General features: G+C 36.8%; 1 protein-coding gene across 1 annotated transcript in view; it reads left to right on the top strand.

Moving 5' to 3' along the window:
* Positions 1 to 25,358, top strand: part of Cntnap2 (contactin associated protein 2) — a 1,948,854-nt gene that overhangs the window by 990,045 nt on the left and 933,451 nt on the right. The window contains exon 9 of the mRNA XM_074061335.1: positions 14,595 to 14,744. Within this exon, the coding sequence (XP_073917436.1) occupies positions 14,595 to 14,744 (150 nt within the window). The remainder of the gene's footprint in view (positions 1 to 14,594; positions 14,745 to 25,358) is intronic.

Raw genomic sequence — 25,358 nt, 5'->3', positions numbered from 1 at the left:
AAAAGAATCTGGGCCCCAAGGCACATGCCTGTCATTCCAGACACAGCAGGAAGCTCAAAATAGGAGGTTTGTGGTTCAGGCTGGCCTGGCAAAAAAGTGAGACCCTATCTCAAAGATAATCAGACCAAAAAGAGCCAAGATCTGGCTCAAGCAGTAGAGTACATGCATAGCAAGTACAAAGTCCTGAGTGTAAGCCTCAGTACCGCACACACACACACACCCAGAAAAAAAAAGGTTATTTGCTTAAACTGCACTTTACAAAGAAGTACACAGATGGACTTAAGAGAGTCAGAGCCTGCAACAATCTTTGTCACTCACTTCCTCATTCTCTTCCCAACTTCTGAAGTTTGGAGCATGCCAGGGCTCTGCCTAAGCTCTTCACTAGCTCAACTTTCTTGAAGGTGACCTTGTCTAGTGCCATAATTTGTGCCCATGACGTAAAATTTCTATCTCTATATCTTCCTTCGTTCTTGAGCTCCAGATTCAAATATCTAACTGCCTGCCTGGTTTCTCTACTTACTTAGTAATAAATGTACTCAACACCAGCTCCCACTCTGTCTCTCATCACCTGGGCAAATGCCATTCATTGCAGCTGAGTTTTCAAAACCTTTAGTAGTCATTCAGAAAGCAAGACCTGTCATGGATGTCCCACAAACATAGGACAATCCAACTGTTTTTCTGAGTTCTGTCCTCCATCTCAGCCTCCACAACAACTAGACTAGGAGAGCTTCATAACAGGTTTCTCTTCTTTCACTCTGCCCTCCAAAATCCACTCGCTTCCCAGAATTCAGAGTATATGATAAAATACATTATGTCACTTTCTGCACACAAAAATTTCTATCACAGTGAAAATTCAGTCTTCTAATCACAGCTCAGAGGCCCTTTCTTCACAGACCTTGGCTTATTCTTTACACTCAATTATCTCCTCAGGCCTTTCCCCTTGAGCTGTAGCCACTGTGGGCATTTCAGGATCTGGTTTTCTTACCCAACAGCCATGCTTCCTCTCAGGACCTTTGCATCAGTTTCCACAGACCTGTGGGTCCTGTAGAAGAGTTAGCGGGAGACCCCCTTTTTCCCTTTCCTCAGTCAGGGGTACAACACTGTCTTCCTCGTCACATGGCAACAGCTTCTCAGGCTTTGCCACACAGAGAAAGTCTCAGTGACTCATTTACTATGATAATGAAGCCAAGGTTACCAAGAGCCAAGGGTTCTTCCTTATGGATATGGTATGCTCTAGCTTAAGAGAAGTCAGAGAGGTAGATTTTTTTCCTTCAATTTCTCTTCTCCTCTTCTTCCATCTCTCCCTGTCCCACTCTCCCTCTCCCCTCCCTCTCTCCCTCCTCCTCTCCCTTCTCTTCTCCCTTTTCCTCCCCCTCTCTCTCTCCCTCCTCCTTTTTCTCCCCCTCCCCCTCTCCTTCTCTCACTCCTCCTCTCCCTCTCTCCCTCTCCCTATCCTCTCCCTCTCTCTTCTCTGCAATGCTGGAGATTGAACCCAGAACTTCACCAGCCTAGGCGAGGCGAGCACTCTCCCACTTGTGTCATGCCCCTAGTCCCTTTTGTTTGTATTTTGTTTTAGAGACAGGGTCTTGCTAATCTTTGCCCAAGGTGGCTTCCAATTCTAAGATATTTCTCCTTCTGCCTCCTGAATAGCTGGAATTATATGTGTGCACCACCACACCCAGCAAAGCACTGAGTTTCATGATAAAAGATTGTCACATTCCCAGTCTAACAGTTTTTGGTTTGTTTGTTTTTGTGAGTGTATTTATGTGTCAAGACTGCTGCTGCTTCCAAATTCTATACCTTATAACTTAGCTGGTTTTGCCCCTCTCTCAAAATCATCACATGATGGTCTCCTCTTGTTCTTTAGGTCTTCGATTACTGTCACCTTCTTGGGAAGCACTATCCATTTGGCAATCAGTCTTACCTAGTCCTCTCGATACTCCACTACAAAGCATTTTGTTATCACCACCTGAAATTGTACCTGTCAGCCATTAGTTATTTGCACATAAGAATGTAAACTTCATGAGGCCTGGGACTTTGTCTGACTGCACTGTTCCATCATGACACCTCAAGTCAGTCCAGTCACATGGTCAGAGATCAAAAAATGAGGCAATATATGAGTAAGAGACTGAATACGGTCTCCCAAGTACAACTCTAAAAGATCTTGAGGTGGAGGTAAATCCCTGGTTATTCTCTTTACAGTTTCAAAAGTTGAAAACTCAAGACTTCCAAATCACCCCAGTAGAAGAAATCAGAACACTCACTAGATAAGGAACATGATTGCCTCATTCTTTCATGCTTTTTCAAAATTTTTCTTTAATTATCAAAGTAGTCAAATGGCTTGCAGTTGACAAAAGCTAAAATAAAACATGTCAGATATTAAGTGTGAAGTCTTTTTGTGATATGAATCTTTTCTCTGGTATAATTCCTCAGCCCAGTTTTTGACAATAAATATTACTTTGTGGATGAAAGAGTGGTATTTTAAAATATTCTTTACCTATAACCAGAAAACTATCTCAAATACCATTCCTCTGTGATTTCTTTTTTTATTTCCTCTATTTTTTCTTTTTCTTTTTTCTTTCTTTTATTTTATCATTTTTACACTACTTACATGTGTATACATTGTCTGGACCACCTCCCCCGTCCTCCTTCCCTTCCTTCCCCACTTCAGGCCAGAGCTTGTTCCACCCTCTATGATTTCTTTATTTGCCCTATGACCTCACATACCACAAATAAAATGAGATGTTTTCCTTCTGTAAAAGCTCTAAAGTGCCTTCTCTTTATACATAGAGGTACTTATCTTTATAAATATGACATAATAGTAATGGTAACATAAAAGTTGCTACCATTCAGTAGTAGCAAGTGTTTCACATGCATTGACTCATGCGTTGAGTTTTCCTCCAGAACTGAGGGAACCAGGTAACAAAGTGGTTTAATAACTGCACACAGTTATGATTTAGCTTTGAATCTTCAGTGCTAGCATAGCACCTGAGAAATAGAAGGCATTCAACATACAGTGAAGAGAGGAGAGTGATTGTCACTGAAGTCATATAAATGACAACCAGATTCTTAACTATGTCACCACCATATCTTAGGTCTTAAGTATATGCATGTATTGATAAACAGTTGTACTAATTAGAACCATCCTTGGAAATTAGCAATTACTTCTTATTCATGGAAACTTATATCACATGCTATGTTCAAGAAAGACACAAATGCTGGAAAGAAAAAAAGAGAGAGACAAAAGCAATGAAAGACAGAGAGAGAGAGAAAGCAAATTTGCCAGAGTGGTCCCTAACTGGAGCCCTGGGTTGGTAAGATTGAAATGACTTTTTGCATAAACTTTTTCCTATTAAAGTTAGTTGCTTTGGAAAATATTCAAGAGAAGAGAGGGGTCATTAGCAGAATAATCTTAAAGCTGTGAGTTGGAGACTTTGAATTGCAATGATATTTGGGTTTGTCTGGCAATACCACTGTGATTGGAAAAATTATTAGAATTTTTCTTGTAAATTTAGTCTTAGGGCAGTTATTTAACTTTTTAACATCTTAAAATATTGCTCAACATAGAGTCTAACTGGGTTTCCCTTGTTTAATAGCAAATGGTATCGTGTTATCTATTAGATTTCCAATACTGATAATATAAAAAAAAGCATAAAATGGGCATGGATAAAATTTTGTTGAATTTAAAAGTTAATAGCACCCTTATTTTAATTCAATTTAAAATATTTACATAGTTCAAGAAAAAAATTACACATTGTCCATTTTCATTAATCAGTGTATATTTTTGTTCTATACAGTCACTGTGAAACCTGATTTAGTGAACATTAACCATTTCTCCTATGGGAAATACATGGTTAGGTTGATGCTTTTCTTTAGTTACAACGTTTGCATCTACCAACCAATGCATAACCTTGTTTTATGTGTGTTTCTGTTTAAGGTTACCATATTTAACATGCACCATTGATTTATAAACATTGAATTCATGGACAACAGCATTTTAACATTTCTGAAAGAAGTGTATCTGCCACACATTTTCCTCTGTGAAAGGCCCATCATAGACTTCTTACACTCAGACACACTAAATAGCTCTTCAGTACTAGACTTAGGAATCACTTTTAGTGGCGAAATCCACAAAAAGCACACAGCATGACTAAATACATAGAGGAAGAAAGAACCACTTGTTTATAAGATGAGAGTTGAAACAAGAGAGCAAAGCATTGTTTTGTTTCACCTCAGCTGGAAACTTGCACATTAAGTAACTCAAAGTTTTCACTACTCTGTATTTGCATGTCTGTGAACAACCCTGAAAACCCCACAGATAGAGATTTTGGAGTTTCCAATTAATTTTAGCAAGTAAGCTAATTCAAAAATACTGAATCTACAAATAATGAGGATCAACTGTATGGCAAATGCATAGATCTTAAAAATACAATTCCTTGAATTTGATAAATATACATACTTAGGCAAACATCCCATCCCCTCAACAAGCAAAATATAGAGCATTTTCATCAGCTCAGGAAGTTATCCAGGCCAAAGTACAGCCTTCTCTCATTTGTATCTACTCTCCTTATACACACAATGCATGGGCAACATGGACAACCACTGTTGTGATTTTGATCACCATAAGTTAGTTTTGCCATTCTGGACTTTCATACAAAAAGATGTGTATATAGTGTGTTATTTCTTGTATACATTTTTATGCAGCACACTGCTTTTAAAAATTCACCTATTCTGTTGCTTATATCACTAGTTCATTCTTTTCATTGAATAACAACATTTCCTTGTTTGAATATATACTATATGGATATAGGATTATTTCCATTTGGGGACTGTTATGAATAAAGCTGTTTAAACAATCTCGTGTAAGTGTTGTCACAGCATGCATTTTTATTTTCATGGGTAAATACTTAGAAGAGGAAATATGGAGTTGCAGGATCAACACACATTTAACTTTGTTTGCAATACTGCTTCATTCGGCCTGCAGAATTCTAAAATGGTTGTAAAATTTTCTGCTCCAGCCAGAAATGTGTGAAAGTTCAAACTGCCCCATAGCCCACTCAATTCTTTTAATTTTTGGTTACTGAAATGGATGTAAAATTGTATAAATTATCTTAATTTCCCTGACCATGAATGCTACCAATTACTTTTTCCATATGTTTATGGGTGTTAATTTGTGATATGACTCTGTGTCTTTCTGTCTTTTAACTATTGATTTCTAAGCACTTTTACTTTATGTTGGTATATACTATTTTCAGATATATGTGTTGCAAATATTTCCTTCTAGTTTCTATCTTCCCTTTGTAGCCATGTTAACTGATAAGTAAAAGTTTTCACTTTGGATAATACCCAATTTATCAAGTGAATTTACACCGTCTGGGAAATTTCTGTGAATCTAAAGTCCAGAATGTAGTCTGTTTACTTTTAGAAACTTTATAATTTGGGCTTTTGTGTTTAGGTCTAAAATTCATCTAGAATTTTCCATAGGTATTGTTTAAAGTAGAAATCAACATATGCTTTTCCCCATATTTAAACAGTTGTTCCAAAACCATTTTTGAAAACAAACAAGCAAACAAAACTAACACTTTTCTTCTTCTTTTGAATGGCCTTAGTGTTTTGTCCAAAAACAAATGACTACAATGTGAATCCATTTCTTATCTCTGAGAATTAATAGAATTTTATAATAAATCTTGAAATCAAGTGAAGAGTTCCCTAATTTTGTTTTTCTTTCATTACTATTTTGAATATTTAAAAGCTTTTTTCATTTAAAAAATAAATTTAGAAACCTCTATTTCTGCAAGGACTAGTATTAGGATTTTGATTTGCATTTCATGGTATATTTCTCCTTCATTTTGCCTTTATTTTCTCTCAGTAATGACTTGGAGGTGTCAGTGAGGAACCTTAAAGACTCTCCATGTGAGTGACTCTTATGTATAGAAAACATAAGAACCACTAACCTAAGTCCTTCCTTTCTCAGAAGACCTGAGTGCCTGTCAAAAGAGATTACTCCATCCCTAAGTCTCTGCACTAGGTAGGTATACTGATGGCTCAAAAGTGTCACTTGCACTGTGATCTCTGGTGTGTTATCTTTTAAAGGTTCTATTCAAGTAGATCTTTCAAAAAAAGATGTGTTCCAAGTGACTTCCTGCCTTTTTCCTATATAGGAAAGCATTTGGATGTTCTATCTTTAGCTTTAAAAATTATCTTGTGCCTGTCCAAACTCTTCAGTACATGTGTTGCTCGGCTTCATTAGAGTCTTTTTTTAATAAAGTGGTTTAGATTGGCACATGGAAATGAGGACAAATTAATTGGATCAGTTTCTTTGTGCTGCAGAATTCATACAGATAATACAGGAAGTAGTGCATGACATATATAGAAATGTCTTCTCCTTTTTTACTGAATGAATAAATACTTTGTAAGTTATGACACATAAACGATGGTCTGCAACATTATCACCCTCCGAGAACAGTGTAACTGCATAAAGATGGATTCGTACTCTAGGAAATGTTTCTCTCAAGACTGAATATTAAGCAAAAGGAAAAAACTCCAGTCACTGTAATCTTATTTCAAGCATCTTCCAACAGATGTTCCATTGCAGTTTGCTACTATATTTTAAATACTTTCTTTTTTTTCAACATTCATTAAACCAGTATTTTCTTCTTGTCTCTAATAAGAGCAACATCTGTTTCTCCTTGTTCAATCAAAGCAACCACCTCGAGAGTCTTACTTTAAAAATAATACCATAACAAAGTCAGCATGGATAGAATATGCCTCATTAACATTTTACATTTACATATGAAACAAGTTTTTCTAACAATTATAAGTTATGGAGATGTTAGAGAAAATATTCTAAAACAATTTTGTTATGGAAAAAATAAAAACAGAAGTTGAAATATGGCTTTAAAATGTTGGATTTAAGCTAAAAACCTCTTTGTAAGAATAATGTTTTCTTTTATCATTATAAATAAGTGAATAACTAGAGCTATTTAGTATAAAATGACTTCAAATAAGCAATCTTTAATTGTAAAATTAAATTCAAATTGTGGCAGTTGTATATATATTTTGAAGGAATGGCACTTTGAAAAATATGTGCTCCAGTTTATAGCAGTCTCCTCATAGTTAACCACCATAAGAAGTCCTTCTTTGGAGTTGAATTGCATTTTGGAAATATTTCACAGGCATCATGACTACATTTTTTGAATAATCTAGTTGAAAAAGCACATTTTTGTGAGAAGAGAAATAAAGGAGATTGATTTTATTGTATTGCTCAAATCAGCTTTAGAAATTATTGACCTCAATATTAGCAGAAATATGTTTAAATACCTTCCCAAATCTCCAAATTCCTTACCACTGACTTTGCACTATTGGATTTATATGAGGGAAAAGGGAATTTATTCATAAAGAAATTTCTCTTAATTTCATTAGTCATAACGTTCTCAGTTGAACCACCAAATTAAGGACCATCTGTATACTTAGTTGTCCCAACAGTCCTATGAAACAGAAACTCTCACTATTACTATTTCATAGAAGGGTAAACTGAGGCATAAAGAGGTTAACTTGCAGAAGATCCAACGATTGGGTGAACAGAAATGAACCTTGTATTCAGAAAGTCTGACTTCAGAGTCCATGTTCTTGCCTATTACATGGTTCTCCCTCTGAAGGTGGGACTGTAAATCAGACAGCCCTAGGCTGTAGTCTTATCTCTGTCTCTTATGGAGTATACTACATGTGTGCCTCAACATCACAAATATGACCTCAAATGTAAAACAACGCCCCATTTCCCTAAGATAACTAAGTATATTTTTATTAACTTGCGTACATAAACTTTTGGGGCTATGTATGAAATATCTATAATATTTACTGTGGCTTTTAAGGAATACATACATAAAATAATTCAGAAAGTTCATTTTCCCATTCTCACTTTTTAGAAATAATTTTTTTCTAATTTCTTCACATGCAGTGTTAACATTGGTGTCTTTGTCATGTCTTTGTGAGTCATCTATCACATTTTCATGGAACAAATCTTCACCACTTCCTTGTTTGAGATACAGAAATGTTTTCCCCCATATCTAATGTCATCCCAGTAGAAATTCCCAAGTTGCAAGCACCTGTCAGAATATTTTATTCTTTTTCATTTAGCCTGTATGTGTGTGTTCATGTACTCCACACTGTGAAGATTTAATATATGGTTTTCTTGTTTGGAAAACTTATCATTTCTCCAATATTTGCAATTGTGAGCTATTAACCTCCAAAACAATTATTAATATTTAGTCTAAGTTTCCTTCTGTATAAAATGAAACTCGTCAGTTTCTTTATTTTTTTGGCCAGCTGACATAGATGAGGATATACTGCCCCCTGTGATATAAATGGTAATTCCTCTGCTAAAAGCAAGCCTCTGAAGTAGGGAAGACAAGTCGGAGGCACAGAAATATTAAGAGTTGCTTGGATTATTGAGGCACAGAGTGCACACAAGCTGCCAGGCTCAGGAAGAGGCTTACGAACTCCCACAATCTGTTGCCTGCCCTTCCGCTGTCTTGCTGCTTCTCATTACAGGGTCTGTGCAGGGGTGGGGGGTAGACAGTGTGTGTAGATGGTGCCAAACACCTGTGAGGTTCTTGGGAAATGAGAAATGGTCTCTATGTTTAGATATCAGTAGCCAGCATCCTTCTTTATCAGTCTGCTTCTAAGTCACCGTCCAGGCACCAGGTCCCACTGCATCTGGGGATTTGGGTCCTTGGTGAGTCCCTTCATTCCCAAGACACTTGTTAGCAGTAGACTGGTGGGTAGAAGAGCAATGTCTTTAACAGTGAATGAGAATGGATCCTGTTGTCATTTTGGTGACATATTTTTTGCTGTATATAACTTATGAAATTTTTATTAAGACTTGCAATAATGATACATTGGAAATTTTTCCCTGAATAGACTTATTGGTATTTATTTTAAGTATGGACCTTAGGATGCTAATCTAGTCAACTGTGGTATTCTGAATGAATTTCATATACTGACTTCCAAAAGCTCTTAATTTCAATAATATTTCATGGCATAAGAACTGAAAATTTTTAAACAATATTGTTAGCTTTTAAATGTCTTTAAAAGTCCATTTGTTACAGTTCCTCTGAAGCAGAATAATTTTGTATTACTTCCTCAAGTGACAGATGGACCAGGAAAGGGTAAAGACAGAACACATTGTGGAGCAAGAGGAGAGGTCACTCACATACTTTTCTTTTAGTCCACGTTTCATACAAAGTTGTCTGGGTCTCGCTTGCAGCAGAAAGATTGGACACAGGCAGAGAAGACATGAAATTAATCTCTGACACCCTCTCTACTCTCACAAGGACATTGGGTGGCTGAGTTCTGAGTAGTTGGAAAGACTACTGCTTGGGTGTCAAAGGTCTGGATGAGTATCTTAGCTCTACAAGCTAACAACAAGACAGCATGGTCAAGGTCACTGATTCACTCATTATAAATTGGGAAGGGTAAATACAAAGTTCTCTTTGCTCAGAGTTCCACAAAGTATGGAGAGGATTTAAATGAATGCTCAGGGGCTTAATTAAATGTGCCTAGGGGAAAAATTCCTAGAATTTCTATTCAAAGCACAATTTTAAAGTAAAAACATCAATGTAAGAAAATATTAAATAGTATGCGTGCTATTCCACACAACAAAAATGCAAGAACGTAAATGATAGACAGTTGGCAGATAAAAACAGATGGTATCTTAATTTTTATCCAGCCCTAATCCTATAGGACACAAGTCTATCCCAAAAATTGGGTTGAAATGGTGGCAAATGAAAGTGTGTGTGTGTGTGTGTGTGTGTGTGTGTGTGTGCGCGTGTGTGCGTGTGTGCGTGCGTGTGTGTGTGATAACTCTCACTGCAGATGTGCAGGAGCTATAGAACATGTTTTGTTGCTGTTTCTTGTTTTATTTTTTTGTTTGGTTTTATAAAAATTCAGTCTCTGGGACCAGAAATATGAGTTCCAGTGGAGATGCTTACATTTTATCAGAGTCAGACTCTCTCCCACATATTGGAGAGAGTAATATTTAAATTTTTTCTATGAAGTATAAATGAGTTAAATGAAAGTGAAGTACTTATCAGAGTGGCTAGTACATAGACCTGAGCATAGTGTATCTGTAAATACTCACATATGGAGAGATAATAAATGGATTTTTCTCTGGAGAGAGCCGTCAGGCCGTTATTTTTTATAACATGTGGACAAAGAAAATATGGAAGTAGAAGCATATTTTCTGTTGAGGAATTTGGTCATCCTTGCAGCATTAGGAATGAACTTCATTATATTTGGGTCCTATTTCCATCACAGATTGCGGACAAAACTTACTAATGATTAACATTAACTGTTCAAAGTAACAGCTGGAATTAAAATGAATAGAAATCAGAATTTAAGCCCAGCCATGGCAGACGTTGCTGTCAACAAGGCTCCTTTAATCTGGTGTCCAATTTCTCTGGTAATTAAGTTCCTTGAAAAAAATAGGATAACCTTTTAATTTTAATCTGATTAGAATAATAGACCTTTTGCTGGGAACAATAAAGGTGATGATGTTCCATTTATAAATCAATTTTGTGATGAAGAAATTTTCACAGGGATTTTCTGCAAAGCTTTCTAGCCTACCATTTAGAATGGCTGATAGATTTCTTCTACATGCATGATTCTTTAGGATTATGTTTAGAATTTGGGGATTGGATATTTATAATATTGATGTCCTTGAGATCTATGTCACAGAACTGTACTTCAGGGCAGTGTTCATCAAAGTGTAAAAACAAAACCAAAAATCAAAATCATGCACTGTTAATCAATAATAACTCCAGTTTTGTGCCTTAAAGGAAAATGTTATGGTGAAAATATATTCTTTGATACATCGATTCTGTGGGAAAACCCAAGGGGACCTGCTTAGGAAGGAAGTATTTCAGTATATACTATTGCTTATCTGACAGCTAACTGATTTTAATTTGAGAGTAAGACTGCATTTGCATAGTAATTTTACAGTACAGAGGATTTTATTTGCATTGTTCTTCATGCATATTTGAAAGGCAAGAAAGAAAAGAATTAAAGAATTATTTGTCAATTTTTGTATAGACAGGAAAAAAAAACCTGAGATTAAATGACTTGGTAAAGATAGTCTTATCACACAAAAAAAACATGGATTAGAGCTAAGCATTTTTCTTTTGCAATGAAGAATTGTCTCACAAAGCACACCACAAGTACGAAAAGCAGACCCAAATATAGGAATTTGGAAACATATGGTTTATTTTACATCTGTCCAATGAGTAAAAGGGAAGAAAGGAAGTTAGGACAAGGAAGGAAGGGCAGAAAGCCACAAAAACCAGGTCTTTAATTCAGTTTGTTACTGTGGCTAACTAGGCTCATTCCCTTGGAGACTTTCTGAGAAACTGAGCCCTAGCCAGCCCCATTTCCTGGATCATTGAAGCCACTGCAATGCATGGGGGTTGCAGCAACTCGCAACCTGGGAGAATGTGCCTCTCTGAATAACTCAGTAATGGGGAAAGTCAACCATGGATGTGTTTAAGATGGGACAGATTTCCAGAAAGATCTATTGCATTAATTTAAAGTAAACTTAACAAGAATAAAAGTTTCATAGACAACGTATTTGTTACCCTTTAGAGTTGATCCATGGCACATGACCATTTCCATTACAGAAGGCCAAGGTGAACATTGTCACTTCTCTCCTTTCTGCTGTCTTATAATGCACCATCATCACCTTGGCCATCTGTGAAACTCAGTCTCATTCACTTCTTGACACCTACTGTGTGCACGCACTCTTACAAGTACTAGGCTATAAAATAGACAAACTCCCAACTTCAGACAGCTTATAATCAAGTGGTAGGAAATAAATTAGTAAATGAATGTACAATTGAGGCAGTAATGAGAGATTTTATGAGAAAAACCACAGCTCATGAGAAAAGACGAAATCATACTTCACAGGCTGTGCTCCAGAGGTGCCTCGGGTGAAATGACATTTGCACAGAGTCCTGAGGGAGAGAGAAAGCCACTGTAACAATTCACAGAAGGGAACAGCCACGTGATATTTCTTAGTCACCATAAGACCTTTGGCTAGTCCTTAGTGAGTTGAGAAGCAACAGAAAAAACTGTTGAAAGATAAATACTGTGGTGCTAATCGCATTAAAGAAAAAAAAGATACTACTACTTTCATGGGAAGAATAGACTATACACGGAAACAACAGAAGCAGGGAAGCCAGTTAGCTGTCCATTGAAATAGTCTAGACCAAAGATTTTAGTGGAGCACAAGTGATTGTAATTTTTTTTTACAGTAACGGGGTTTGAACTTAGAGCCTCACACTTGCTAAGCAGATGCTCTACCATTTGGGCAATGTTCCCAGTCCTTTTTGCTTTAGTTGTTATTTTTCAGGTGGGATCTCACATTTGCCGAGGGCTGGGCTGGGACCTTGATTCTCCTGCCTGTGATTTAAGCATAGCTGGGATTACAGACAAGAACCACCATGAGCAGCTTGTTTGTTGAGATGGATGGCTCACTAACTTTTTGTTCAGGTGTGCCTCCAACAGCAATTCTCCTGATATCTGCCTATAGACCTGCTGAGTTTCCTGAGCTGCCATACCTAGATTTGGAATTTCTCATACCATAAATATTCAGTGTCTCTCTTTCTCTTTATATATATAGAATGCATGTGTGTGTGTATGTATATATATGCATATACATATACACTCATATGTATTATCTAACAATTTGGGAATTATTTTCTATTGATTACTCTAGGATGGTTTACATTGTCCTTGGCTGAAATAAAATGTGTTCACTATTGTAAAATAAAAATTGAAAATCCTAAAGAAATGCCTGAGGTATAATTATTTCTAATGATATTTAATACATTATGAGGAAACACTACAAATGACTACCTTCTAAGCTCTAACAGGTTTCAATCTTTTTCTTTAAACTAGAATCTTTTGTTTAATAGTACAAGCCAATCATTAAGTAATGCTTTTTTTCTGAAAAGACTCACATAGTATGTACTCTGGTTTCTTGATCACATGAAGTTGGTACATGCATTTGACATGGTTGCTGTAGGGCAGACAACATGTAAACAGGTGAGCTCAACTGTATTTCCATAAAACTTCTTATACACACTAACATTTGGATTTATAAAATTCTTACATTTCACTATTATTCCTTTTATGGTTTCTTTTGGCTGTTTAATAATGTAAAAAAACATTCTTACCTCACAGTTGATCAAGCTGCAAGCTGGATAAGCCTACAGACTATGGTTTGTCCACTCCCAGTAAACACTTTTTAGGAGTTTCAATTCTTCATCTGTGTTTCACAGATAATACTCTGGTTCTGTTTTTAGATATCTGCATTTGCTAATTTCTTTGTTTTGTGAAACTGAAGTGTATCCTTAAGGTACTTGTACCTGTGCATTCTAGGTTTTGCATCTGGAGTAGATGCCCTTTTGCCTTTTTCATAGCTTAGGTCTCAGAAATAAAACCACTCTGACTCTTTCCAACTTCTCTTTAAGTGTTTCCTAGACTCTCTCCTGATACTAATGTTCAATGGCTTCTCTCTTAATTTTCTAATTATTCTTTGTAAGATGAACACAAAGTAACAAAAACTTTAAGCTTTTGTCTGCTTAGTGGAGGAGTCAATAGAACATCTGTTTACAAATAGCTTGTTAGAAAGCAAGGAAATTTGGCTTGTGGAGGTAGACATCGCTGGTTTCTTTCATTGGTTTTTATTTGTTGAACTATACCCTACTCCATTATAATGATGTCTTATTTATAAATGATGAGATCATAGTCACTATTCTCCATGATCATTAGTGTTAATTTGCACATATAAGTGCACATACTCACACGTTTTTCTTCAGTACTTAATTTCTATAAACTGTACTTGCCAGATGTGAGTATTGAGAGAAAATAAACAATATAAGAAAGATTTAAAAATAGAGACATCAGGTGAAAACTGGGAATCTACTTTCTTACCTCACAGTGGATTCTAGCAAATCTAACCCCAAATAAGCTATTAAATTCAATAGTTCATCATCACCATCTCCTAAATGACTTCATTCAAACCACAACCCCCCAATCACCATTAGAAGCGCCATTAGAAGTCTCTTTCTCTACCTGATTGGGTTATGCTATGTCTTATGCAATCCAGTGGAGGATGGAACGAGTTATGATGTTAAAGAAACATCAGATGATACAAATTATAGACAGCACTGCATTTTCCTAGATGAAAGTATATAACTTTTTCTTCTAAAACACTAATGTTGATATTAAAATGTTGTGTTTATTTCTTCTGTCTAGTTGAAACTGTGTGCCCTAAAACCAAGGACAACTTGGGTGACAATAATCAATAGTAATGTATCATATATTCCAAAATTGAGTAAATTTCAACTATATCACCCAAATAAGTGAGGTGATAGATAGTTAAATTGGTCGAATCACTCTACATTGGATACATATATCAAAATACCAACTTGTACTCCATAAGAGTAATACAATTATGACTTGTCAACTGATGCTATATGTATAAATCTGTGATCAGTTGACCCATGTGAAGAAGCTGACTTTTATTGTGTACCTGCCAGGTTCTGGGTTGAATGATGGACAATGGCACGAGGTTCGTTTCCTAGCCAAGGAGAACTTTGCTATCCTCACCATTGATGGAGATGAAGCGTCAGCAGTCCGGACAAATAGTCCTCTTCAGGTCAAAACTGGCGAGAAGTACTTCTTTGGAGGTAAGAATGCCATTGTTGATTGGCTAATACTTTGCTAAAAAATGAAATTTCAGTGAAGTCTGAGGATGAGTATGTATTTAATATAATGAGTTCAGTAAATCTCAAAAATAAGTAGACTATAATTCTACAGAGATAAAGAGCTGAGAATTTTTTGTTTCTTCACTACAGTGTTATCAATGTGATATCACCATATTCTTCTATTCAGTTCAAATCTTTAAACTATTGAAGACATGAAATTCTGAATTCATTCATTCTTATACTACTGTCCATAAGATTCAGGTTCTCAGATTACATATTGATACATGCTTTGTATTACAAGTTACCCTAAACCTTAGTTGCTTAGAATAACAAGTACCTATTTCATGGTTTCTCCATATCAGGAATTCAGGCATGGCTCAGCTGCTTGATTTTAATCAGGGACTCTCCTGAGGTTACAGTTACCTGCTGCCTGAGGCTACATTGTCTGAGGCCTTGTTGAAGCTCGAGGCAATGCTCCCATAAAACTGTGTGTTCTGCTCTAGTTTGGTTTTTGAATGTCAGCAAATGTCTGTGGGTTAAATTTTGGTACTCAGGGTGGTGGAAAGTGGTAAAATCATTAAGAAATGGACCCTACTGAGAGGTCCTTAGGCCATCGGGCTGTGCCCTTCAGGAGGTTTATAGGACCCAGACCCTGCTTCTTTCCTCTTTTACTTCCTGACCACAAAAATGAGTGATTTTCTCCACCATACACGCTGTGCTGTGCCATTCAGCTTGTCATCCCCACTTCAGCCCCACCACTAGAGGTCAAAGAGCTGTGGGCCTGCCCAATCATAAACACTTCTCAAATTGTGAGTTAAAATAAATCTGTTCAGGTATTTGTTATAGTGATGGAAATCTAACTGTTGCCAGGGGTCCTTCAGGTAGTCTGCTTCCTTCTATCAGTGACTAGAGAGAGAGAAAGAGAGTGAGAGAGAGAGAGACAGAATGAAGAAATGAGTCACTATATTCATCTCATATGTAAAAGAAGGACATTACACAAGGGTGTCAATGCCAAGAGTCAAGGATTATTGGGGCCACTTAAGGAACTGCCTACCACAGCTTACCTTATCCCAGAAAACACCTTTCACAAATATCTTGGTTCTTAAGTAATGAAAAAGTTAATAAAGGAAGAATCTCAATGAGAAATTCTACTATGGATAAAAGAGCATTGTAGCAAGGACCTGGCATATTTTCTAAGCAGAGAAATGCATACTGCCAAAAAATGAATTTTTATCATGAATGCATGATGGGAATATATTTTATTAAAGTATGTATGTAGATCAATATATCTTTCCATTAGATTATATTCTTATTGAAAATCCTGCAGTGCAAAATCTAAAAACATTTATCATACCCTTAGAAAAAGCTTTAAGTTTTTAAATATATATGCATATATGATTTGCCTCTGAAAATATTTTTATTAATAATGTTCACATATCTAGTTATTTGTTTATATAAATACATATATTTCTATATCACTTTATGCATCTTCGGTTTTTTTCTAGTTATTAGAGTAAGCCTACATAAGACCAATTACCTTGTCTGTGTTATTTCCTGCTCTACTCCCCAAGGTCCTCAAAAATTTCTTGGAATATTTATTCTTGGAATAAATATTTATGAATGAATTAGTAAATTCTGTAAAAGAGGCAAGAAAGCATTTTCTTCATTGTCTAGAAAAAAACACACTCCACTGGAGTTTACTCACATTCCACTGAATGTGAGGCCAGCTCCTTCCCTTGACTCCTACACAAGCATTTTCCCTTTCTGACGAAGAATAACTTAAATCCAAAGTCTCCAACAGTCCTCCTTTAATCTTCCATGATGTTTGTTAGAAGTTTAGACAGCACGACTTTTAAAAGGTTCTCAATAAATATTTGATGAGTAGATGAAAGTCAGACAAGGTGTCTTCAGAGTAAATGAACTGGGGCTGTTTGATACAAGAAAAAAACAACTCAATAGCCAAACTCATTTCCCTTTAAAAGTGCATTCAACATAACGGGTTTTTGGCCAAGAATTCTCATTGTTGTGATAGTAAATAGATCACAGTTGTCAGGTAGAAAGGTACTGACAGTTCCCACTCATCTCTTGACTGGAATCTTTTTTGGCCATGGTTGACTCCTCAAAGGCCTAAGGCAGTTTCCATCCATCTTGATGTAGATGGATGGGCAAATAACTGTCTCCACACAAGTGAGGCATAGAGTTGACAGGATGTGAGGGCTTTGGGGTGTGCTCTGTATTATTACTTTACAGATTTTGATTTTCTAATCTAGCAGTCAGGAGGATATTGACTTCCTCTTGGGTCTTTGGTCTGCCTTTGGATATGTCAGCAAATGATTGTGACACTTTTTTGATTATATCCTCATTGGCTGAATGTAGAAGTATCACTGAGAAATTGGTTACAATTAAGGTTCTCAGGTATTATTCCTAGAACTTTAAGGTGAAGATACCCAGAAAATTCTCAGTCTCAAGTAATTCTAATATGAATGATCAGAAGGACAGGATTAAATTTATCTACCTTAACCAATTTTCATATATAGCTTCTTTCTTTCTTTTTGATGAAATCAACACCTTTGCCACCAGAGAGCAATGAAAGGAAGTCATAAGCTAAGTTCTTGTAAAAGTGCAGACGTTTTTAGGCACACATTTATTAACAAGAACACAACACTGTGAATACAAGCTGCTTTTTAAGCTCATCAAAGTCCTTGCTCAACTCTCGGACTTATTACACCTTGAATAAAATGTTCTCTTGAAGCAGTGATGCCAGACAGTGGGATTCAGCTACCCTTGTAGCCTGTGCAAAACAATAGAAAACCTCATCAGAAAACCCCAGCACAGAATCTCTAAGTGATCTCAAATTTAGAGCCATTTCTAACCCTCCCTGGATTCTCAGATCATCTTCATATAAGGCTGGGGTGTCTCTAAAAGACATTTTGCAAGTGCCATATCCTTAAGTACATTTAATTTCACCATTGAGGTCTTCTTTCTAGCATTTATCTCACATTTATACTAATTAACAGACTACTCATTTCACAAAAGAAAATCCAATTTGACATTCAATTAGTTGATGAGATGAATAAATAGCAGAAGTCTTGGAGTAGCTACCTCTGAAGTGGGTACAATGTTTCTGATCTAACTATTATGACCACCTGTGGCATGTGGCTTCCAATTATCATGTGAGCTGCCTCTGAATTCTATGTTTGGCTGTGACACACAGGCACATGCACTCACATATGTGCAACTTCACACTGTGCTGAAAGTTTTTAAGCCAATTGCAGATGTTCTCATGAACAAAGCTTAAGAAATGCCAGTAAAGCGGAAAAAAGAATTGACCTTGCTCTAAAACCCAAGCTTAAGAGTTCTGTACACCTGATTTGTATCATAGTTTACTCAGGTTCTTTAATAATTTGTGTTACTTTATCTTACTTCCTACAACTATTAAATGGTCTTACATATAATGAAAGGATGCTCTTTTAAATAAAGAAAAAAAAAGATTAAGGCAATATAATTTGTTTTTGTGAACATTGCATAGAAAATCCTGTGAAATCCAGACTCTGGCCTTATGGGATACTAAACGCTGACTGCTTTCCAATTTATCTTAAGTCTTAAAAAAGAAACCCATTCAGAGATCATGTTTTCTAAGAAAGGTTGGGAAATTCACACCACTGCTCATATCTAATGGCAGCTCTTGAAAACAAATGAAGCAAAAAATATTTTATCAAATGATATGATGTGTAAGATGTATCTTCTCAGTGATCTACAAATGGAATCCTTCTTTGTAGTGTATATTAGTTTTCCAAGGCCACCTTAACAAAGTACCACAAACTGAGTGACTTAAAGCAATGGAAATTCATCTCTGACATTTCTGGGGGGTCAGAAGTCTGGAAGCAAGGTATTGTGTCAGCAGGTCCATGCTCTGTTTGCAGGATGGGGGGAAGGGAAGACCCTCTCACTCTACTTGTAGCTTCTGCCACTTGCCAACAGTCCTGAACATTTCTTGGCTGGTGTATGCATTGCTTCATTCTCTACTTCCATCTTCTCCCCTTGAGTCTTTGTGTCCAAATTTCCCTCTTCTGATAGGGATACCACCCATAGAGTTAAGGACCACCCCTCTCATTATCATCTCTTCATCATTGATTACTTCTGCGTGAGCCCTATTTACAAGTTAGGCCACTTTCACAGGTTCTGTGGCTAAAACTTCAACATATCTTTTTGGAAGATTTAATCTAACCCATGATGAGGTGTATGTGGTTTGTTTCATAACTCCCTCCAATTGCAAGCTAGCATACTTGCATACTTCATAAAGGAGATTTGAGATTTCTAATTTTATATTATTCATTTTCAAAGCCAGACCTTATGGGAGTTAAGTCAAACATAAATTGGAGAAAATGTGGGTAATTTAAGGTTAGAGCTATTCAAGCAAACAGCAAAAACTAAAGCACAGAGCACATTGGGTGAAAATGCTGCTATTGACCAAGTGTAAAATTTTGTGTCCTGGAATTAAGACTGGATGGATATAGAATTGCAAGGAAATCAATAAAAAATAATCTGAGTGTATTCTATGTCCACACACATAAAGGAGAGTGAGAACTTATCTCTGATAAATGTTAGAAACCTTGTGTGCAAAGAAAACAGAAAAAATAGGAAAAGACGTGGTTGCTATGAAAGCACAGCCTCGTGTAAGGAACAGACACTTGGAGTGAGAGAAAAAGAATACACAGCACAGTGAAGACTTTCAGTCAGCCAGCACAGAGAGGGACAGGGCTTCAGAGTGAGGGGAGAGAGAGAATCTGCCTTCTTTGCTTTTGTTTATCTGGAAATTTTCTTGAAATTTTGAATTTGACTTAGAGTTTCAGTGCAATGAGAAGCTAGCAGTACCAAAGAAATAAAAGCATTAGAGAATTTATCAGTAGATAATAATAATGCTAACAAGACAAACTCACACTGACATGCACACATGGGAGTGCTCTGAAGGTCTCTCTCATCTCTCTTTAGCATTTACCATCCTTCCCAAAATAACAGGATTAAGATTTAAGTCATCCCTATGACATGCTCCACTCATCCTGGAACAGTGGTTCAGTAGGTGCACATCTACTTCAAGCATGGGCTTGAAGTCATAGAGAGATGCCAGGTCTTCTTAGAGAATTGTCCAGAAAAAGCTGAATGGGACAACCTGGCAGGCACCTCATGACTGTGTATTCCTTACTGGCAGTAAGAAGTTCTCCCACACTTGTCCTATAAATGCTTGGTAAATTTGCTGTGTCGCACAGAAAGGGTTCTCACAAGAAAGACCACCAAAAGAAAACAAATGTGTTTAGTGCCTTGAGAATTAAGTCCTTCAACTCTGTAATTAGATCAGTGTTCAATTTTCTCTCTCTAGTTGAAATAATAGTCACTCTTTTTATCTTTTTCTAAGCCTGCTTTCCCAAATCCTTAGACTTTGCTTCCAAATATTCTTTGATGTTCCTTTTTTTCCATTTAGCTTTTCTATTATAGAACTGAAGTCTACTTTCATTCATTTGTATACAAAGGGATTATGGAGCCCAAGCATAGAGCATATATCATACAAGAAGCTGGCTATCCAGCATGACAAAAAGAAGAAAGTGTAATCTCTATCCTCACAGAATTTATGGGCTTTACTCTCATACCTTCATGTGTTTCTCCTTTGTAAACTTATCATTGTGCATTACTTGTTTACTTTTTTCTAATTTTATTTTTTGTTATTATTGTTCTAAGGATACATTGTGACATTTACAGAAGTTCTTATGATAAATGTTAAATTCACCCTCTCCCTCATTCTTCTTTATCCTCTCACCCCCCATTCCTGGAACAGTTCCAACAGGTCTCATTTTCCATTTACATACATGTGTACACAACATTTCCACCATATTCACCTTCTACACCCTTCCTCCCACTTGTACCAATACCCTAGACAGGACCTGTTTTGACTTCCTGGTTTCCTTTTTGTAAAAAAAAATATGACATTTTTGTTTGTTTAAGATAGCTATCTAGGGTATTTTATTGTGACATTTCTATGCATATATGTATTATAAGCCAAATTGGTTCATCCTCTCTATTTTTCCCCTTTCTACTTTAGTCCCCTTCTTATGGTGATTTCAACAAGTTTAAAACTTTTATATTGGAATTACATCAACCACATTCACCTTCTTAAATTCCTTCTTTTAATGTGTATCAGCTATAAACTTCATGTGGGGAAAACTTTATTTTGCTCTTAAGATGTTTCAACTGATTGGATGGGGCTCATCTATGTTGTTAGAAAAATCTCCTTTTCTTAAAGTCACCTGATAATAGATGCTAAGCACAATTGCAAAATACTCTCACAGCCACCTCCAAGTTAATGTGTTATAGGATGGGTTGTATACCAAAGCCTTTTCAAGTTGCACATCAAATTACCCTCAGTGAGTACTTTTGTATTCCCTGAATTTGTGACATCAAATAAAAAAAATGCTTATTGTTCCATTTTATGTTTTATAATTTTGCTGCTTCTATTTCCTCTCTCTTTTAACACTTTTACTAAGCTAGCATATATGCATTCTAACACCTTTGTATTCTAAGTGTACAGTTCTGTGAATGTGCACAGCAATGCAGCCATCACTACAGTCCAGCTTTAGGTATCTCCCTAACGCCGGCCTTCCCTCCTGCCCCACTGTGTGCATTCCCACTTATTCTGTTCCCAGGCAACCACTGATGTGTTTTCTTCTGCCACTGCACAGCTCTTTATCTAGATACTCCCACCATGTAGCATTTATGTTTGTCGTTTGGCTTCTCTGGTCTACTCCACCACATAGCTCTCCCTAGTGCGCTCCCTGCTGTAGGACTTTGCCAACTGTCAGCTTCCCCAGGGTCACTGCCTGGCCCTCCACCTCAGGCTCCAGCCTCCCCTCCAGCTGCCCTGGGCCTCGAGTCCTGCCTCAGTTTCCTGCCTCCCTTGACACAAGCACTTACTCACTTACAACATCCCTTTTCATTATTTATTATATCAATTGTCTATTGTTGGAACCCTTTAGAATGCAAGAATCAAGATACTGGTCTTCTGTGTGTTATGATGTATCTCAAGTGCGGAAAGTGTCTGAAACATAATAGGTTCTTAAAATGCATTTATTCATTGACTAAATTAATCAACCTTCCCCATGGGTATAGGTAATGATAACATGCCCAACGGATGGCAAGACTCACTGGTATTTCTTTATTATACTACTACCACTATATAACTTTGCTTGCTCTTTTCTCCCCTTTATTGTTCTGCTGGATGGGGGTACAGTGTGGCATTTACAAAGGTTCTTACAACGTATCAAATATATCATACTTGAATTCATCCCTTCTAATGCTCCCCTTTTTTCCTCCCCCCATTCATGGAATAGTTACAACAGGTATCATTATTGCAATTACATGCATGTGAACACGTTTGCACTGTATTCACCTCCTACCCTCTTTCCCTGACACCTCCCCTTCCCACTGATGCCAACCCACTCCTCTGCACAGGACCTACTCTTAAAAATAAAAGTAATTCTGTGTTACATCAGATACAAAGGTTTGTCTAAGTTCTAAATGTACTACTAAAAAGCAGTAGAGCCAGGATTCAAACCCAGTTCATATCTAAGTATTTGCTGCCAGCCTGGAAATATTATTCATGATAACACAGTGAGGAAAATATATATAAATTGTTAATGGTTTATTTAATTTAAATTGACTAACAATATATAACAGTGGAATTCATTTTTCTTTACTGCTTCCAAAGCTATCAGTTAAAATTTTGTTCTTAGTTTTGTTTTGGTGTGTGTGTGTGTGTGTATGTGTGTGTGTGTGTGTGTGTGTGTGTGTGTGCATGTGCACTTCTAATATTTCACTCAGCCAATCCTTTATTAAATGTGATTTTTTTCCCCCTTTTTGGTCCTTCCTTAATTGAAATGAGAGCCTAAAACATCTTTCTCAATTATTCCTTAAACAGGATTTGATGGAACAAAACAACTATTTGCTCATGAAAATGTTTGAATCACTATTTGCTTTTACAATTTGGGTGACAGGGGCTCACGCTAGCTACTCAGGAGGCAGAGATCGGGAGGCTCACAGTTCACAAAGCCAGCCCCAGGCAAACGGTTCATAAGACCGTATCTCAAAAATACCCAGCCCAAAAAAGGGCTGGTGGAATGGTTCAAGAAGTAGAGCAAATGCCTTGCAAGTGTTGGGCCCTGAGTTCAAATCCCAGTACTGCCACCCCCTATATATATATATTTGTTTTTCCATGCAAATTTCCCCCCAGAGATAGATTTTTTTCAATCACATTCACAAAAGTTTTGGTTTGATTTTATTGTTTTTGTTTGTTTGTTTTCTCATTATATGTATAAGGGAAGACACAGAGAAGAGAAAGGGAATTGCACAATGAGCTGAATGTACTCACCTAAGCAGACACCATTTTTCTGCTTGGAGACAGGAAAGAATTCATTATGTAGCCTAAGAGTCCCAAGACTTCTTTTATAGCTCCCAGAAGTAAAATTTGATTAGCAGAATGATTTGGACTAATTATCATTAGAATTATTGTGAGATTATACATGCCTTCGCCCTTCTCTGCTCTTACAACTGGCTTGCATTAGCAGCACTAAGATTTAAGGCAAAATTTCACAACGATTCCAAAAAAACATGAAATTATAAAAGCTTTCAAGAATTAGTCTTATCATTTGCCATTTGCTACTGATCTCTGCTTTCTTTTCTTTACATATTTGCTTGGTTATTTTAAAATCACTAACATAAAAGAGTATAACATTCTGACAGTGGAAGTAGTGTAGATAATTCTAAAGACACTGAGTTAAATATGATTTTTATATGTAGATCTTTTAGAAAATATTTTCTCTAGCCTAAGTAAATTTTTTAAAAAGCTGGCGAAATTTTTATATATACATATATAAGTATATATATACTTGTGGCAAATATGTTATATGTGTCAAGCAATTGCTTGGGGAACATTAATACCACTTAATTATAAAGTTGATGTTAAAATTGCTTCACTCCCAAAAAGTGAGTAAAAAGAAATAATTTTTCAATGATATTTATTAACGAATATTAATGAAGACTTTAATCCAGGACCATCATAACGGGTGTAAGATCCCATGCAAAACCAGGTGTTGTAGTGGGGAAGAGTGACTGAAGGAGCGTAACTAGTGGTTATGATTTCGTGATCACAGAATATAAATACAACAATGTTTATTACAACCTCACAAATAGTTGTCAATAATTAGAAGCAACTAAATAGCAAGTCTACATGGTGGAGCATTAAGCAGTCACCAAAAGTCATAATCTTGAATAATATTAAATGCTGTGAGAAAATGCTAATAAGAAGCCTTTACTAAAATATTTCTGTACAGTATGACTTCATTATTTCTTTCTCCTAAACCTTATCAGTGGATGTGTGCTGTTAGCCTCCATCCAGGAACTGAATGGCCTTGGCCAGTCTTGGCTGTTTAATCTTCATGCAGCATATCCAAGCCTTCCCCAATCCTCTCCATTTATGTGTGTAAGTATTGACCAACTATTAACTATTGCCCTCATAACCAGCTGTATAACCCATCTGTCTCTCACCTGTTTCACTGCCACAATGAAGACCACGCTGCGAGTCTCTCCTGACATACAGAATGGCTTCCTGACTTGTACTCTAAGAACTGCAGTTCTTCTAGTCCCTCTTCAATCTATCTTCCATGCTGGTTTTGTCAGTTACCCTGTCTTTTCACCACCCTCAATCCTTCCATGACTTCCTGTGACTCTCGTGGTAGCGGTAAACACACATAACCAGCACCCTGATGACCCTGCCTTGGCATCTCCATTCTGTACTACCCACATCATTCACAGTCCCCTCTTTCTTCCTCCTGCTCCAACATTGGACTTCCTAAGCTGCTGGAGTGTCAGCTACTGTCACAGGGTTCTCTGCACATTACTTTTCTTCTGTCTAAAATGCTCTTCAGCCCAAGACGACTACAGATGGTTCCTGATGAGTTCAAATCATCATTTTTGGACTTGACAATGTTGCAAAAGTGACATACATCTGGTAGAAACCACACTTCAAATTTTAATTTTTAGTCTCTCCCTGGCATGATACTCTTAAAATTCTGGGCAGTGACAACAAACCACAGTCAGCCACAGGATCGGAAGGGTGGGCCATCAACGCTCCGCAGAGCATTGTATTGCTTAGCTGGGATCTTCAAGAGGTTAGGTGTATTAAATCCATTTTTTACTTGACAATATTTTCTTTTTGGTAGGACTAGAGTTTGAAACCAGGGCTGTATGCTTGCAAACCATTCACTCTACCACTTGAGCCACACCTTCAGTCCATTTTGCTTTGATTATTTTGGAGGTGGGCCCTTGTGAACTCTTTGCCCAGGCTGGCCTCAAACCATGATCCTCTCTGTCTCAGCCTCCCAGGTAGCTAGGATTACAGGCATGAGCCACAGGAGCCTAGCTGCCTTAAGATATTTTATTTTCAATTTAGAATGGGTTTATTGGGACATAAATACATTTTAAGTCTATCTTGTTTCTCTGTCATATTTAACACATTACATCTAATTCACGGATCAAAAAGTCTTCTTAAGT

This window comes from Castor canadensis, chromosome 2 (assembly GCF_047511655.1).
Source record: "Castor canadensis chromosome 2, mCasCan1.hap1v2, whole genome shotgun sequence".
NCBI lineage: Eukaryota > Metazoa > Chordata > Mammalia > Rodentia > Castoridae > Castor > Castor canadensis.
The sequence above is the reverse complement of the archived record's forward strand: the minus strand, read 5'-3'. Positions and strand labels throughout refer to the sequence as shown.